Source organism: Toxorhynchites rutilus, chromosome 1, assembly GCF_029784135.1.
Source record: "Toxorhynchites rutilus septentrionalis strain SRP chromosome 1, ASM2978413v1, whole genome shotgun sequence".
NCBI classification, from domain to species: Eukaryota; Metazoa; Arthropoda; class Insecta; order Diptera; family Culicidae; genus Toxorhynchites; species Toxorhynchites rutilus.
The window spans coordinates 19,023,370-19,040,714 of NC_073744.1; the positions used below are offsets into that span (position 1 = coordinate 19,023,370).

Genomic DNA, 17,345 nt, shown 5'->3' on the forward strand with positions numbered 1-17,345 from the left:
GCATTCATCTTGTACCATCAGGGAATAATTAAGTTAAATAAATTAATATATTAAAGCATCATTAGAAACTCAACAACTCTTAGTAGCTGACGTTAATTCTGATCCTGTCAGAATTTGTACGAAATTAAATTAAAGAACGAACGAACGTGATGAATTATAGAGGTTTTAAACTTTTCAGTTTATTCGCTTCTAAAAATCAAAGAATGGCCAAACTGCCTTTTTAGCAAGCCAAATTAAGTGCTTCAAAGCGGCCAAACGCTGCCATTATGTTTATGAATGTAGATGGGTCTGGGCCTAGGGGCACGGACGGGAGCTTGACGTAGGACTGTGATTGTTTGTAGTAATTGCGTTTGAATTGAGTTGGAGGTTCAGGAAAAACAGTTTCTTATATCAACTTATATTTTTAAAACGGGTAGGATGAGGTAGAATCCGGAATCACATTCTAACATGGACACAAGGAACTCGACACTATTTGATTATAAGTTGATGTGAGTACACCCTTCCGTACCTCTAAATGAGCAGCCAGATAAATTCTTCAATTGCATTTTTCACACTATCACACAACATGCTCGATATCATGATTTTCATTTTTTAACCTTATTTTTTATTTTTTAACCTCGTCAAACCTTAATTTTCAACTTTTTTACTGTATTCACTGTTCATGGTTTGAAAAAAATGTTGAATAAATTTCCTGTATAATGGTATACAACATAACATATATCGCAATAACAATTTTGAGTAATATGCGTTTGAAATCTCTCGTTACATGCTTCATTTTCAAATTCGTAATTTTTATTACGAAAAAAATACCTATTTAGAAATCAAAGACGTAGTCCTACTCATATTCTCGGAGAAAACTCACATTCTCGAAGAAAACTCTGTTCCTCTGTTCTGTTCAAACGAAAATACACTTAGCACGAACAACACAAACAAAGAGGAGAACAAAACCACACACAGCTGTTTGTCTTTCTCTAGCAGAAAACGTGACATGAATTCAGTTCCGCTATTTATAATTCATCCGATAGTTCAGGTATTATTAAGCATGGAGCTGAACAAAGCTATCATTAAAACGTCACACTGATGAGGAATTGTTACTTGGGTTAGGCCGTTAAGATTCTCCAGTTTTGTTGTACACAAAAGCATTGTCGGTTAACTCCCACGAAAATCTTACAAATTACGATGAGCGAAACCCAATCTCGCTAGACTTCACAAAACCAGGGGTGACATTGCGCATTTCGAAACGAGTGATTATTGTTCGTTTCGACCATTTTGACATGCCTTTGACCAGCTTTGTTTACGAACCCAAAAATTTTACATTTCTCTACGAGACAAATTTTGCTCTAAATCTAGTATACCGAAAATATGAACTTAAAAAATATACATAATACTAAAACCATTTCGATTTGAGTTCGAATTTTCTCGAAACGAGTTACTCGTTTCGAAATGCGCAATGCCACCCCAGTTAGGGCAAATATGGAGACATTTCACGGTATGACTCGTGAAAATTAAATGGAGAGGTTCTCGTAAAGCACAGCCAAAGCAGCAACTGTCGTCAACTGATCGTAAGTTGTAAAGGAATATGGGATATCTAAGAATATCTCGGGAGATAGAGTTTATTTATTTATTTTTTTTCAAAATATATATTTTATTAAGGCACATGTTGCGTTAGCCTGACGGGGCCGGGAGTCCAATATTTTGACAATTTTTGTCTTACAACTATGTTAGTAATATGTAACCGATTACTCGCGGTTGGCTCGAGGTTAGTATTATAAGTGTTCTCATAATTGGTATGCTGAGATCCATCGTTGCCTAATTGCTCGTCTCGTTTTCTGGAATAGGGTCCATACACTCTACAAGTTAGTCTCTTGAAGATTCGAAGTGTTTAGTCTCTTGAAGATTCTACCGCGATTCTCGAGAACGATAAAGCAGCTTCATCTCCTCACACTCTTTCTCTTCCAGGCGACGCTTTTTTCCCGAAAGAGATGTGTTGATGTGCTGCCTTCGCTTCTGTCTGTATCGTTCCATGTTTCGTCGAGTTGCAGCATGGCTGCGCGTGCTGCATCCATCTCGTTCAAGAGCACTCGGCACTCGTCATCGAACCATTCGTTCCGTTGTCTTCGTTGTTCATACCCGATGACTGTCTCTACTGGGCTGCTAATTGCTGCATTCAAGGTGTTCCAGCATTCATCGAGCGGAGCTGGAAGATAGGAGTACGACCTCTTTTACTGGAAAAAAATCTCAAAAAGAGTGCATGATCGTTTTCTCTGCTATTCTTCTTGGGTGGCACTTACGTTTCCCGTGGAACTTTTGCTTTCTCAAGTACTTCGTCGAGATTTCATGCCTTAAATATATTCTGGAGTGGCAAGCTCTGGAATACGCGTGATCACAGTGCAAGACGGAAGATTTTTTTCTGACGAAAAATCCCCCGGTTAGAACTGAAATCAAACCCGAACCCCCGGCGTGATAATGTGACAATGCATGATCTTATTAATTTCTACATTTTCCAGTATATCACAATCAGCCTCATGCGAATCCGAATCATGAATTTAAATCTATTAAACGTACTTAGGTCGTTCCGAAACTTCTCGTCCTCACAGTATTCAAACATTTGGCTCAATCAGCAGATGGATTCTGCACTGAAATTACACATTTCAATCAAGGCGCGTAGAAGTATATCCTAAGGTGGGCCAACTTGCTAAAACACTCTTCAGCCATCTTGGAAGTCTACTGTATTTTGTTTGTAAACAAAACACAATACGCTAGTGCCGAAGCTCGCTCCTGATCAGTCTGTCTCTTTCACGCTTCAAGGAAATAATTCCCCTTCTGCTTTCTTCCGTACTGTTTTCATATACCGCTCCCCTAACCAACTTAGTGACGAAACGGCCTTACCTAGTACCATAGACCCGTCTTGATTTCAATCATAAACCTCATAAACAGAAACCCATGCAGCAAACAGTTGAGCGATCTGTGGCTTGTGACATAAGATTTATTTTGCTACACCTGAACTCAGCAGGCGCGAAAATGAAACCGTAAACTTCCTATTCCCAAAGTGTATTTCCATTTTTTGCATTTTTCATCGCGATAGTATAGTAAACATCCGTATGTTCCCTGTGATTTGTAACGTCTACTTGTTCAGTGTAACGTCCAATCCGTTTCGTCATGGGCATTACCGGTTTGATCCCATTTTTGGAGAAAGCCTCAAAACAGATCCAGTTGCGCGAGCTCGCTGGACAGTGCGTTGCTATCGATAGCTACTGCTGGTTGCACAAGGGAGCCTTTGCTTGTGCGGACAAGTTGGCCCGCGGGGAAGTCACCGACATCCACATCCAGTACTGCCTTAAATACGTTCACCTGCTGCTTTCTCATGATATAAAGCCAATTCTCGTGTTCGATGGAAGACATCTTCCCGCTAAGGCAGGAACCGAGGCCAAGCGGCGGGAAACAAGGAATAGCTCGAAACAACGAGCAGCCGAGTTGCTGAGAATGGGCAAGACAGAGGAAGCGAAAAGTTTCCTGCGTCGGTGTGTGGATATCACACACGAAATGGCACTGCAGTTAATCCAGGAATGTCGCAAGCGAAATGTAGACTGCGTAGTGGCCCCCTACGAGGCCGATGCTCAGTTGGCTTTCCTCAACAAAGCAGGAATCGCACAAGCGGTGATTACGGAGGATTCGGATCTGATGCTTTTCGGCTGCAGCAAAGTTTTGTTCAAGCTGGATTTGAGTGGAAGTGGTTTAATTATTGAGGCGGATAAGCTCTTTCTGGCTATGGGTTGCAAAGAAGAGAAGTATACATTCGATAAGTTCCGTTACATGTGTATATTGTCCGGATGTGACTACTTGGATTCGCTCCCCGGGATCGGTCTAGCGAAAGCACGCAAATTTATTCTGATGACCGAAGAAACCGATGTTCGGAAAGTGTTAGCAAAAATTCCAGCTTACCTCAACATGAGACAGTTGGAGATATCGGAAGAGTATACGACCAGTTTCTTGAAAGCTGACGCTACATTCAAACATATGATTGTATACGATACTGTTAAACGAAAACAAGTCCGATTGAACGATCCTCTGGAGCTGGGAACAGATGCAGAACTTTGCAGCAATGCGGGGACTTTCCTAGATGATGAAATTGCTTTTCAGCTTGCATTAGGTAATCTGGATCCATTCACGATGAGAAAATTGGACAATTGGCATCCGGACGATCCGAACTGCCGAGCAACAGGAGGACGTACTTCCAGTTGGAAGCAAACTTCTATTACGAAACATCCCAGTATTTGGAAAAGCTCCTATGAAGGCCGCAAACCCAGCCAACCTGACATACGGGAAGATCTCACGCGAAGGAATGCGTTCAAAATAGCTGGAGTGCTGAAACGGCCGGCCTCCATTCCGGATACCGAAGAATCGCAAAGGAATCAATCTATAGACGATGTATTGGAGTCGTATGGGATACAGAAAGAGGAACCTGTGATGAAAAAACTTTGCTTGGATGTGATGAATAAGGCACAGAAGAAGCCCATCGATTTTAGTGAGATTGAAGTACTGAATGATATGGCAGAGCTTGAAAATAGCTCTAGCAAATCGCCAAAAAGAAGAAATCCTTTCCAGGTAAAAAGAACAAAAAACTATTTGTTGAATCATTTTAATATTTTATTTTCAGGTAGCTTCTACTGGTACCATCACTATCAACCGTCGTTCTGCGGGTGGCGAAATTCTCATGTCTCCGACCAAACTCACTCCGGAGAATAGTTCTCTACTGCGGAATGTTAGTCCTGTTAAAAGGATCGATTTCGATAACAAAAACCCTTCGCAAATGCGCTCCAAAAATGAAAAGCTTAACCGGTTTAAGCGAACCGTAATTGCCAGCAACGGACAGAAGGTCATCAGTCGTTTCTTCTCTTCTGGGTCCTCATCGAGTACAGTAAACCAGCAATCGTCTAGCGCTGATTCGATCGGGAGTTCACCAGCTCGAGAGGAACAATCGGAAAAGGAACGCGATGCCACTAGCGTTTATTTGCTATCGCCTGAGGCTAAACTTCACCATCGGGGCGATCACACTCCCAAGAAGCAAAATCCCAATAATCATGGAGGCAACCTACGCTCTCCGAATCCCCCCGTCAAGGGTGAACGAAGCGTGGAGAAAGTTGACGTTGGTTTTGTTGAAGAACCGGAAGCTGGGCTCAATTCATCGCAGAAAGAAAATCGAAATGTCGGGGAAAAATCTACGCGGTTGCAATTATTTGAGAGAGAAACAACAAGTGATAATAATGACGAAGAAGGTGGCGCGTGGATAATTGAGGATAAATCATCTTCCAGCGATGATGTTATAGAGGTTAAGGAAGAGAGCAAAGTGAAAGATACTCAAGATTCATTCGGTATACTGTCGCAACGATCGTTGACCGCGAAGGACTCCCAGAAGAAGACTTGTAAGCGGATTGGGTTATTGAAAAGTAAAAAGCTGCCGGATGTTGGTGCTACCCAGAGTAAGCTCTCGATGTTCGGATTTCAGAAAAAGTGAGTAGACTGATTTGTTTTGAATTTTAAATATTCTAAGTTATATATGTGTTATTTTAGAGTTCAACTCAACTAGAACATAGGTGTAGGAATGACAGCGCACACTGCCTGACAGAAAATTAACTGCGATTCATTTCATTATTACGGCCAAATTTTCTTGGACGATTTTATTAAATAAAGTGATTGTTTGAAATATATTCAATGTTCGACTCTGAAGCAGTTAGAGGTTTTAATAGGAAAGAAAATACCCGGATGATTCCTTTGAACCATTTTATACCATTTATTTGGAAAGATTTGTCAACTCATCTATGCTACTATCTATGATTCGAACCGATCGATCGCAATTCTTGTAATTTTTCAGAGGCGATGATAATTTTAGTTTTTTTTTTTTGAAAGCGATATACTCAATATTTTCCAGAGCAAATGAACATTGCTATTCAAAACTGCATTGAGCCAGAAAATAATCTCTTAATTATAAGGCTGTGTGTCATAATAGCAATCATTATTCTTCGACTATAGACTGGGATGTTCGAATCTAAAACAAGTGAAGAATTTTCGATTCCTTTCGTTTGATTACCACATAGGGTGAATAGTCGAAGAAGCACCGACACTTTTTGCACTCACAAAATTTATACCTGCCTTGTATGATCCAAACTCGACGTTGTAAGTGTGGTGTGCGATCTGCAAATTCAACGGTTAGAAAATGTCCAAAAAAGTTTCTTGAAATTTACGCTCAGAAATCTGGAATAGAGAGAACACCTGCCAGCATAGAAAGATCTCTGCTGTTTGGTAGACCTGGATACTATACTGCTTTTCACAACTATAGAGCCACTATTTTTTCTGAGTTTCCAGAGATATGTAAGAAGTCGGTTGAATTGAAGTATATAGTGTAGGATATAACAACTATCTTCATTTAAAAAGCTGGCAATTTGAACTTTATTGTTGTGTTCAGGCGCGAAACAAAAGAAAAATTCCAGTATTTCATAACTAAAGTACCAGATGCAAAAACTCTCACTCCTTTGCAAAATTAACGTTAATTTCACATGAATTACAATAAGTTTCTAATTTTTAGGTCATCTTTAGTTCTCAATCAGTTCAAATAACCCATTCGGGGTGGTTTTGACCAAGGTGGTTGAAAGTTTGCTCGCTGTGATTGTATCGAATTTTCGATTCGATTTATTAACATTAGAATTCCGATTATCCACGGAATAGTCTGGCTATCTCACAGTGAATAATGAAAATCGCGGAGAACGCAATCAAGTACTAATAACGAGTTTCAAACAAACACATGAAATGTTTTATCAATACAGAAATCATTAAACTATTCATCTACAAGGTCGTGTACACCAGTGGCCAGATCATGTTAAAGACATGACCAAAATAAAAGTGCATGAGCCTATCACTCACTGACAAATTCCGGGAAAGCCTATGGATTTACTATGGAACTCGCTGTCGCGCATAATCCGCACCGCGGATCATCCGCTCACGGAGAATCGGGGTTCCACTGTAATAGGACCCATTGTTCCAGGCCGGTCATCCAGGAACACGGATACAGACAAGGTACGATCGTTCTCATACAGCATTACGGGAATGATGCGGAAAAAAGCCTGCTTCTCAGTTTTGTGGTCTGTAGTAATTGGCCAAATAACTACCTTTTCTGGTATCAGGTTTTTCCACCGTCGAAATTAGATTTCTGTAAAGCGTGTGCGCAATGCATAATGGAACATATCGCCTAGACGAATATTTCTAGAAAAGTTCCTTCGGTTACGTTCTTGGGTTTTCAATAGGGTAGATAGGGGCAATATGGTCCCCCTAAGAACGAAACGTCCTAAATCATGTAGGAACATCTATAAATTATGCTACATATTAAAACCTCACGATTTGAAACCTTATTGATCGATGTAGATTGTATGAATGCGTTTTTAAAAAAAATTATTTGAAAAATTTGAACTTTTAAAAATGTGTTCCACTTCCGTCGATCGAAAACACTACGGGGCAAAATGGGCCACCATGCGGGGCAATATGGGCCACCATGCGGGGCAATATGACCATGTTTATTGATTGAATAATTTAAGCATGTTTTCGTAGGGGAATAACGTAACAAGTTCATGAAACGAAAACTTATTCTAGTTTGCAACTTTCACGTGTATTGAATTTTCATCCAGTTTTCATGTACAAAACATAATAATGGGATCAAAGTGATGGGACTACAATTTTACGTTGCTTAAATCAGGAACAGGGAATATCTGTGCATCGATAGCATTGGTTCCGTTTATCGTCACCCGTAGAGGAACTGAATTGTTTCCCACAGTAGCAACATAAGGTGTTCTGTGGAATATTCCATAATGGTTATTCCTTGCTCAGCACCCAGCGCTCATCTGGCTTTTTCTCCGTATTGCTAGGATTTTGGAATTTTTGCTCTGCACCTGTTTAATAATGATAATAATTTTTAGTTTACTTGCTGCTCCTATGGAAAAAAATATAGTTACTGGAATCACTGATGTTCTATCGAAGTTGAATTTTCTGGTGGAGAGTTGTATTTCTGCTGTTCGTCCTCCAGTAAATCGTAGAATTTCCCAACTGCAACGCCATTGAACCATTTAGTCCTAGCGGCGGAGGTTGCTTCTTGTGTCCGAAGTGAGATTTGTGGGTGACACTTACGAAAACCAGACATAATGCACAAAGGATGCCGGTCACACTATCGTACTATTTTTCGCTGTTTCGGTGGCCGCGTTCAAGCTGGTCTGTGACTACATTTTACAATCGGATGTTCTGATATGATTCCGCACCATGATTCCACATCTAACTCTATCCAACTATGTTTACAAATTTTGACAGCGATACTTACAAATTATGTTTAAAAAATACCTGGTTATTATGCCCCAATCAGGTATGCCCATTCCGCTCCGTACATTTACACCCAATAAAAATGAACCGATCTTTAACATGGAACGGCAAAACAGCGCAATAATTCACTGATTTATGGTCAGAAATAATACCAGTATGAATTGATATAAAGAGCAGAGTCATAAATTTCAGCATGGAGCGTACAGAGCTTATTTTGTGAACTGCTTTTTTATATATTTTTCGTGATAGTCGCCCAGTGAAATATTTCTTTCAATATCTTCAAACAATTTAATTTGAATACGGTTTCACGGAAATACATACAAAGAGTATTTCTAACACAATTGTTGGAAAATAAGTGTTTTTGGTTCAATAAAAAGCCCAAACAAACGTTGGCCCATTTCGCCCCGCCTGGTCATATTGCCCCTATCTACCCTATATAATTACTATCCACCCTCATGATTGGAACCAAGGCGCCTAGAAGTATATACTAAGGTGGGCCAACTTGCTAAAACCACTCTTCAGCCATCTTGGAAGTCTACTGTGTTTTGTTTGTAAACAAAACACAATACGCTATTGCCGAAGCTCGCTCGTGATCAGTCTGTCTCTTTCACGCTACAAGCAAATAATTCCCCTTCTACTTTCTTCCGTGCTGTTTTCATATACCGCTCCCCTAACCAACTTAGTGACGAAACGGCCTCACCTAGTACCATAGACCCGTCTTGATTGGAACACTATGAAGAGTAAGCACGATGAATAAAGAAATGTATCGCTGGTAGTGATCCCCGATAATCGTTCGATTAATCGATTAATCGAATACTTCCTACAGAAATCGATTATTAATCGATCGAATACTGCACAACCAATAATCGAAGCGAACGAATAATTTACGTCGATTAATCGATCCAAACCCAGAGAAAAAAAAACATACAGCCGCTACAGTTTTATCCTGAAAATCAATCATTATCATTGACGCTCCCCTAAATTTGCAAACGAAGCTTAATGCCGTCAATGCGAATTGAGCTTCGTTGACGAGCTTAGGGGAGCGTGAAAGATAATAATTGATTTTCAGGCGAAATTAACACTTTTTTGATTCCAGATGGTTTTCTAGCATATGAGAAGTATTAGTCTAACTAATTATTTCTCTCAGTATGACGATTAATCGATTATTTGGGGTGCTTAATCGTATCGGTACCCACATTCCGTTTTGCCTGCCAAGATCGGGTCGATGAAATGTCAACAATCGACCTCAAATGCTGCCACCTTGCAATCGAGTTATCGACCTTTCATATGCATTCATCGAACAACTTGACGCCACTTTTTTGCCAACATGTGCAAGGCGTCGACCTGCATGTAACGCTGCTTCCAACACTGATCGTCTCTTGTTTGTATTGGTTTGTTATGAAACATGAAAAGGAAAAACATTGATCGATTTTAATCATTTTATTCAAAAAAACACAAAATGCATATAAAATATAAACAAGATATATAATGTAATCGGTGCATTCGGGTTGTCTGGATTGACGATTCGAATCCAGCTCCTTTTTCTCCTTGACACACATATGTGGCTGAGGAGGTTTCTTCAATGTGCGCGAAGCACGAGATCTCCGATATGGAAAGTTGCTCGAAACACTATCGATGGTCAGGTCCAGATGCTGCTGCTGTTGATGTTGTCCCCTGGAACAGCCACCATGGCTTGGAGGATACTGCTACGGGAAAGCCGATGCTGTTGACTGCTGTAATAGAAGTGGAAATAAGCACTGTGGTGATGGGGGAAGTCATTTTTCTCATTCACCAGTTGATGGAAGCAAAAAAGCCACATCATCCGAACGGGTGTATTCATAGCTGAAATAAAATAAAATAATTAGTATTTTAAAATGTCTGCTATCTAATAGTATACCTGGTAAGAAACCACTTTGGGAGAATCTGATAATGTCACATCTTGCGTTTGTGATTAATTTCCACCTGTGGCGAATCTACACCGTCAGTCTCCCCACACTGTTGATCTGGCTTAGCATCATTCAATTCAATACCGTTCGTGTCCTTACTTCGTTGGTAGAAATGTCTCAGAACGGAATAAACTTTCACTGATATGCATCTGCTCAGTTGTTCCGTATCGAAATTCATTGCTTGTTGTGCCTGCTTCTGGGCAACGTTGTCCGGATGCATATGAACTAGTTTAGCTTCCGTGTTGGACCCAATTGCGTTCAGGAATGCCGCCGGTAGCAATCCGTTCGTTCCAGATTCATAAAGTAAAAACCTATCTATTCCACAAACTCCAAACTGAAAAAATATATAAAATAAAAAACAGAAAAAGATTCCATACTCACCAGTTATATGATCCGGTTGTTTTGGTGTGAGATGACAGTTCATCGTTGAAGAAAAAGTGATGCCGATTCGTTTTGTTAATCATTCTGTATTTTCGACCAACGAATTTTCGATGTTACGTATTTGGGGAATAGGCATGACAGAATGGATTTTCAAAAGGAATAAACACACTTTTAAAATAAAAATTATGAATGAACATTATTTTTCTCAAATGAAATTAGTACTCAATGTAAATGAAAATCACTATTGCATGCAAGTGATGAAAAAACGTCATACAAAAATTATGCCTAAAGATAATTTTATATTATAAAGGTAAGTTTTTGTGAGAATATCTGAAAATTTATAGAAAATAATTTAAACTAAGGTCAGGAAAACGTACTTCAAGTAGATAAATAAAGCCAAGAAACAATTTTCATACAAATTCTACCAATTTAAAACTGCCTCCGGGCCGACTAATCTGATAGAGAAAAGGTTCCCTCATACAAACTAATGGCGTGTCCAGATGTCAACATCGTACCGAATAGGCACCAGCGTTACGGTCGGTGTAAGGTCGATGATTTTTTCGTCGATTGGATTGTGGGTAATCTTCTCCGTCGTCATGTTTGGGGTTGAATAAAGACTAAAGGCGTTGAATAACGGAATATATGACTGGTCCGATTGATTTTAGAGAAGTTCTATAGGTTAATCTATCAGGCCTCCCAACTCTCCGCCGTTGTGATTGGATTTCGATAAACATACGTACGATAAATAGTTGAATATATAAATGGACAAATTTTCGGATTTTCGTTTCGTCGAGTGATCGATAGTTCGCATAATCACATCACTTACCTCAGTGAATCTTGAAACCGTAACTACTTGTACCCCACTCCCCACTAACAACTAGTTCTTCCTTGATAAATGCTTGATAAATGCCACGCTATAGAGGCGACCCTTCTGGCCTTCAAGCGGCGAATATCATACTAACATTTCTTCCCTTCTCCCGGTAACTGTAAGGACGTTGCCGGCGTCGTTACGTTCACGTTCACGTGAGCTCTAAACCTGCCTTGAACTGTGAAAGGATTTGTTAAGCAACTCTCGAGTTTTCAGTGAAAATTTCCGTGTAGTGATCCTTTTCATGCGTCCTGTAAGAAATAATTTTGGTAAGAATTCTAATGGTGAAAATTCCCACTAGAGATAGGGGAAATACAACCAATAATTTCCAATAGGGATACTTAAATTTTTCATATTAATAAGTTAACAAAGAAGCTTAAGTTTTTTTAGAGCACAGTCTTTGTGAAGGTTTAGGAGAAAAGAGAAAAATAAAGAAAGGTAGTCTATCGTCAGCCATCGAGCTGAACGGTCGTGCCTCCTGGGACAGAAGAACCAGAGAGCAAAGTGTTTTATACATAAAAAAAGAAGGATCGGTGTTAACTATCTTTGCCTGGACGTTTTTTGGCCGGAACCAGCTGAAACCAATTCTTTTGTATGTATTGTACGTACTGCTATTTCGTCCAAATTCATCATCTGTTCCGGAAATTTCTTCCTCGAAATACTTGTGGATTTCGTGAAACCAGCTCCTGATTTGTTGGAAACAGCTGTACGATGCTTTGACAATACGCTTGGCGCCCGTTTTAATATTCCTGGATGCCGTTTAACGAACCCATTGATTTATTTACCGTTTTTTAATGGATTGGAACGAGCTGACTTTCTCACCTCATGTGCTACGCTTAACAGTAATCTATTTGTGTTCACGGGAATCCAGCTTTTGCTTTGGCTAACAGCCATTTAATTATTCGTCCTTCTGTGGCATCGAGAACGGTTGCCTTTCCAGGACCTAACTTATTGCATGCGTTTCTGACCGGCGTTTGTTTTATTTTATTTTATTTTACAAACATCAACAGGCTTAACATGTTTGCCCTAATGACCGAGAATTAATTATTAAATAATAAAACTAATAATAAAACTATAGAACTAAATATTAAACCTATAACAATTATAACTACTTAAGAATAGCAGAATAAAGCGCTTTGAGGGACGAACGGGAAAGGTGATAATCAAAAGACGAACTACAAAGATTGAACACGCGACACATACTGGTTACGGGTTCATTGTAGCCGTAATTTGTTCGAGATGGTGGAAGGTACAAGTAGTTACGGGTACGCAAATTGCGACGACTAATGTTAAAATTAATTAAGTATAGCAATTCGGGGCAATCGATATTTGATAAAATAATATCAGATACAAAAAGCGCTTTGGTAACATTCCTTCGAGAGCCCAATGAATCCAATCCTATGAGACTACAGCGATCCTCGTAGCTGGGCAGATTAAATGGGTCATTCCATGGCAGATTACGCAAGGAAAATCGAAAAAAATTTCGCTGAATCGACTCAATACGTTGTACACTATTTTGGTAATATGGTGACCATACAACGCAAGCATATTCTAGAACGGATCGAACCAATGCACAATATAGGGCCTTGATGCAATGTACATCTGTGAATTGATTCGTGACACGAAAAATAAAGCCGAGGACTTTATTTGCTTTAGAAGTAATGTAAGCTATATGATCACAAAAGGTTAGTTTAGAGTCTAACATAACTCCAAGGTCTTTAATAATGTCCACACGTTTCAAAATTTCACCGTGCAGTCTATATTCAAAGCATATCAATGTGCGCTTTCGAGAAAACGAAATAACCGAACATTTGGATGGATTTAAAATCATTCTATTCGTTGCGCACCATTCAGCAAAAATATTCAGCTGCTCTTGCAGAAACTCCGCATCTCCAGTGGAATTCACACGGAAAAACAACTTGAAGTCATCGGCGTAGGAGAGCTTCAGGCACTTCAGACGAAAATTAATGTCATTAAGGTATAGCAGAAAAATATATGGGCCGAGGTGGCTCCCTTGCGGAACACCAGACGTTACACGAAAAGGAGAAGATATAGTGTCTCCAATTTTCACCGACATAATACGATCAGCGAGATAAGACCGTAGCCAGAATAAGAAGGGACCTTTAAAACCAAGACGTTGAAGCTTAGCTACAGCGATGTTGTGGTTGATTTTGTCGAATGCTGCGGAGAAATCGGTATATACCGCATCGATTTGCTGTCGCAGTTCAAGTGAACGAGCGATGTATGATGTGTACAGAAGAAGATTCGTGGAAGTCGACCGTTTAGACACGAAACCATGTTGTTCCTCGACGATGTAATTGTTGCAAGCATGGGTGATAAAATCCAATACGATGATTTCGAATAGCTTTAGATGGCACAAAGGCACGCGATTCCTCTATAATTAGTTACATCCTTCCTAGAGCCTTTTTTGAAGACAGGGAAAACAAAAGAATTTTTCCAAGCAGTTGGGAAAGTCCCACTCAGGATGGAGCGGTGGAACAAAATACTCAACGGCAGCGAGAGGCTACTGGAACACATCTTCAGTACGATAGATGGAATGCTGTCGGGTCCAGCATTCGTAGATTTCTTCAATCTAGAGCAGGCATCTTGTACAACATTACGATTAATTGTAGGGTAGGCTCCGACCGATGACAGGCTGGGTACATTTTTAACGGTTGCAGAGACTTGATCACTATCAAGACTTTCACTGATAAAAACACCACTGAATTGCTTACGAAACAACTCGCAAATGCTTTCACTGGTGGAAGCTTCAGTATCGTTACGTGTCATCACGGTGGGTAAACCAAACTCTTTCCTTTGTTTATCGACGTATTTCCAGAACCCACTTGGGTGAGCACGCAGATTCGTTTGAATGCCATTTAAATAGTCGGCGTGTAAAACTTTGTTCAGGCGTTTGTAGGTTCTGTTCACAAAAGAATACTGACTTCTCCAAAAATCATTGCGACACTTAGCAAATTTTCGAAGGTATGATCTTTTCAGTGACTTCAAGCGTTTGAGATTAGCATTTGTCCACGGAGGGTTGAGCGACTTCTTAGCCTTCTTCTTGGGAACAAACTGTTCAATCGCGTAAAGTAAAACATTGGACATTGATGACGTGGCGTTGTCTATATCCTGGTTCTCCAAAATATCATTCCAGTTGATACCAAGAAAATAACGGTTCATTGACGAGTAATCAGCTTTTCGATAATTGTAATAAGTTGATTCAGCAGTGTTGGCGAAGATGAGCGGTGGTGAAATAGATATAGATATCAGAAGTGGGGGATGATGTCGACATAATTTCACCAGAGGAGCGGGTGCTTCAATGACTACCGTGTTGTGAGCGAGTTCTGAACTGATGAAACACAAATCAAGAATGCGGTTGTTGTTATTGAAGATATGATTCTTCTGACATAAACCGGCCGTGCTGACACTATCAAGAAGCCGTTCCGACAAACGATTCAGAGTAGAATGTGAATGAACTGGATACAAGTAATCCGAGGCGCTCTGTGTCCAATCGATATTTTATTCATCGCAATATAGCAAATGAGATCTGTTGGGTGGAATAAGAAACAAGTAGAAATATGGGTATCCTTGTTCCAGCCATGTTTATTTTGGTGATAACTTATCGAAAAACAAACTAAATATCAGAGCAGTGTACCTATATCCTTAGATACAGGTCTTAGAATACATTTAAAAAAAAAATAACAATTCAATACTGAAGTAAAATGTATGAACGATGTGCTCCGATGAACAATTGCAAATATAAATATATATAGAAGGTGTATTTGCATATGAAATAAAATTAAGATCATATGCGAGCGTAACATGCGCAAATTTATAACACATGCGAATTGGGGCTCTTCTGGTATTAACTAGTTCGTCCGTAACTCGTTGATAATATTTTCTTTCGTTGATCATATTGTTTTCACATATCCACATTGGAGAGTCTTAACCCTTCTCTTCGTTGGCGGAGAAATTTTTGATGAATGTAATACTTTTCCGTTTACTATTTTTGATAGCAAAGGCCAAGGCGGTATAATAAGGTGGAACGTTATGTCAGAACTGCTGTTCAGCCATTACTTGAGTTCGAATTGACAGCGACCAAGCGAACGGCTAGAGTTTTCCGAGAAAGATAATAACAAATGGCATGCAATGATGAGTGCATACCGCTATGTGTTTGCTGCGCATAAACGTTGGTTTTGTTTACGCTGTTGGCATCATTGTTGTGTTTTGGTGACTGCTGCAAGTTGTTGCCTGCATTGCTGTTTACGGAACGTGAGGGTTGTTGCTGTTGCTGCTGGGATTGGCACGTCAGCGATTGTGGGAGCTTTGCTAGTGGGTATATGAAAGGGCCACTACCGGCGGGCTTGTGTCGTACTGCTCTAAGTTCCATTCGCTTTGGTGGCATTAATCGTTGACGACCCATTAGGATTGAGTGATAGCGATACGCTGTGGATATCCATGCATATCGTTTCCCGGCGACTGCTGCTTTTGCCGGAGACTCACCTGATCGAGCGGGTTGTGAGACACAACAGCTAGTTCGATTGAAACCGGCCCAGCGTATATATATGTTGGTGTGGACCGCTATGTAGCATAAAAATTAGACCTGCTTTGTTTATAAACAAAAATAGTCGCTGTCATTTTTTATCCCCTCTCGCATCTTCCATGCCTTATCCTCATACTGTCGAAAACGAACCAACTGTCAATTCCAGCTCCTTGGCAAAGGCAGCCGTGGCAGTGTTCCGAGCTCTGCAATACAATTTCCTTAACCAATGTTATGGCGGGTTTACATTAGGGAGATCTATAGCTATAGATGGATTTATTCACATGAAAATAGGTGTAAACGGGTGAGAATAAATATGATACACTTATTCGAGGTATATATAACTTGAATAAATTCAGCATATGTAAACGCTTGTGAATTTCTCACTGGTGAGAAATCACTAAAGTTGGATGCAGTTCTACTTCAGGTGAATAAATTCACCGAAAATATGAATATGTTCATTATAGAAGTTCACGCTAGTGTAAACGGTTGATGCGATTTCTATAAATCTCATCATATTTCTATATATTTCTTCACATAAATATATCACTAGTCTAAATCCACCCTTCAAGTTGCTAAAACCATTAAACGTAAAAACAATAATTGTATTGATATCAACACAATTTTATTTTATTGATTTTCTTGACCTGAAACGCCATGACTCAGAAATAACATTTTATCGAGTGGTTTTTATAGCTATTTCGATGATGTTGTCTGGCATCAGTGTCGAAAAAATAACGATGCAAACACCGATACAACCAAAACCATTGCGGAAAAGCACTAGCTCGAGTTTTGCGACGTTTTCACTATACATTGCAACGGCAGATGAAAATTTAATATCTTGTGAGTAATCGATTAGAGTTTGGTTGATATTACTTGATGAGAAGTGTGCGAAAAAGACCATTTTCTTCACACTGTTCCGCAAAATTATTGATTTTCGGGCGAGGGTTGAGGGAGCCTTCACCTCAAGCGTAACTAACAGTACTTAATTGCCAATTATTCGAATAATTATAGTTTTGCAAGTATACACAAATATAATTTATCAGAAGAAATAAGATAGCTAGTGTGGACAACAGTACTGTATGTCAAGTGAGCAGAATTATGTACAGGCTGGTATAAGGGAGCTTCACGGTATAATAGGACCCATAATATTTTCTGAATCAAACATGTATTCTATTTAACGGAGAAACATGTTATTTGCAACTAATTTAAGAATCCTGAACGAGAATTGTGTCTGAAGAAAATTTTG

At 39.6% G+C, this 17,345-nt stretch overlaps 1 protein-coding gene and 1 long non-coding RNA gene across 2 annotated transcripts; one reads left to right on the top strand and one right to left on the bottom strand.

Annotated features, from left to right (window-relative positions):
* The first annotated feature begins 2,889 nt into the window (after positions 1–2,889).
* Positions 2,890–5,713, top strand: LOC129774259 (exonuclease 1). The gene is made up of 3 exons (XM_055777979.1): positions 2,890–4,605; positions 4,658–5,511; positions 5,572–5,713. Exons 1-3 carry the CDS (start codon positions 3,160–3,162, stop codon positions 5,585–5,587), a joined length of 2,316 nt encoding a protein of 771 aa, XP_055633954.1. The 5' UTR covers positions 2,890–3,159; the 3' UTR covers positions 5,588–5,713.
* Positions 5,714–9,783: 4,070 nt separating this feature from the next.
* LOC129762736 (uncharacterized) lies at positions 9,784–10,730 on the bottom strand. Its single transcript, XR_008740709.1, has 3 exons — positions 10,256–10,730; positions 10,151–10,200; positions 9,784–10,091 (listed from the first exon to the last, which is right to left on the bottom strand). It is a non-coding gene; the product is annotated as an uncharacterized LOC129762736 (long non-coding RNA).
* Between the last annotated feature and the right edge of the window lie 6,615 nt (positions 10,731–17,345).

Coding starts and splice junctions, on each gene's coding strand:
- LOC129774259 (XM_055777979.1), top strand. CDS start 3,160: ATGGGCATTACCGGTTTGATCCCATTTTTGGAGAAAGCCTCAAAACAG. Junction 4,606..4,657: donor AAAGAAGAAATCCTTTCCAG/GTAAAAAGAACA, acceptor TTTTATTTTCAG/GTAGCTTCTACTGGTACCAT.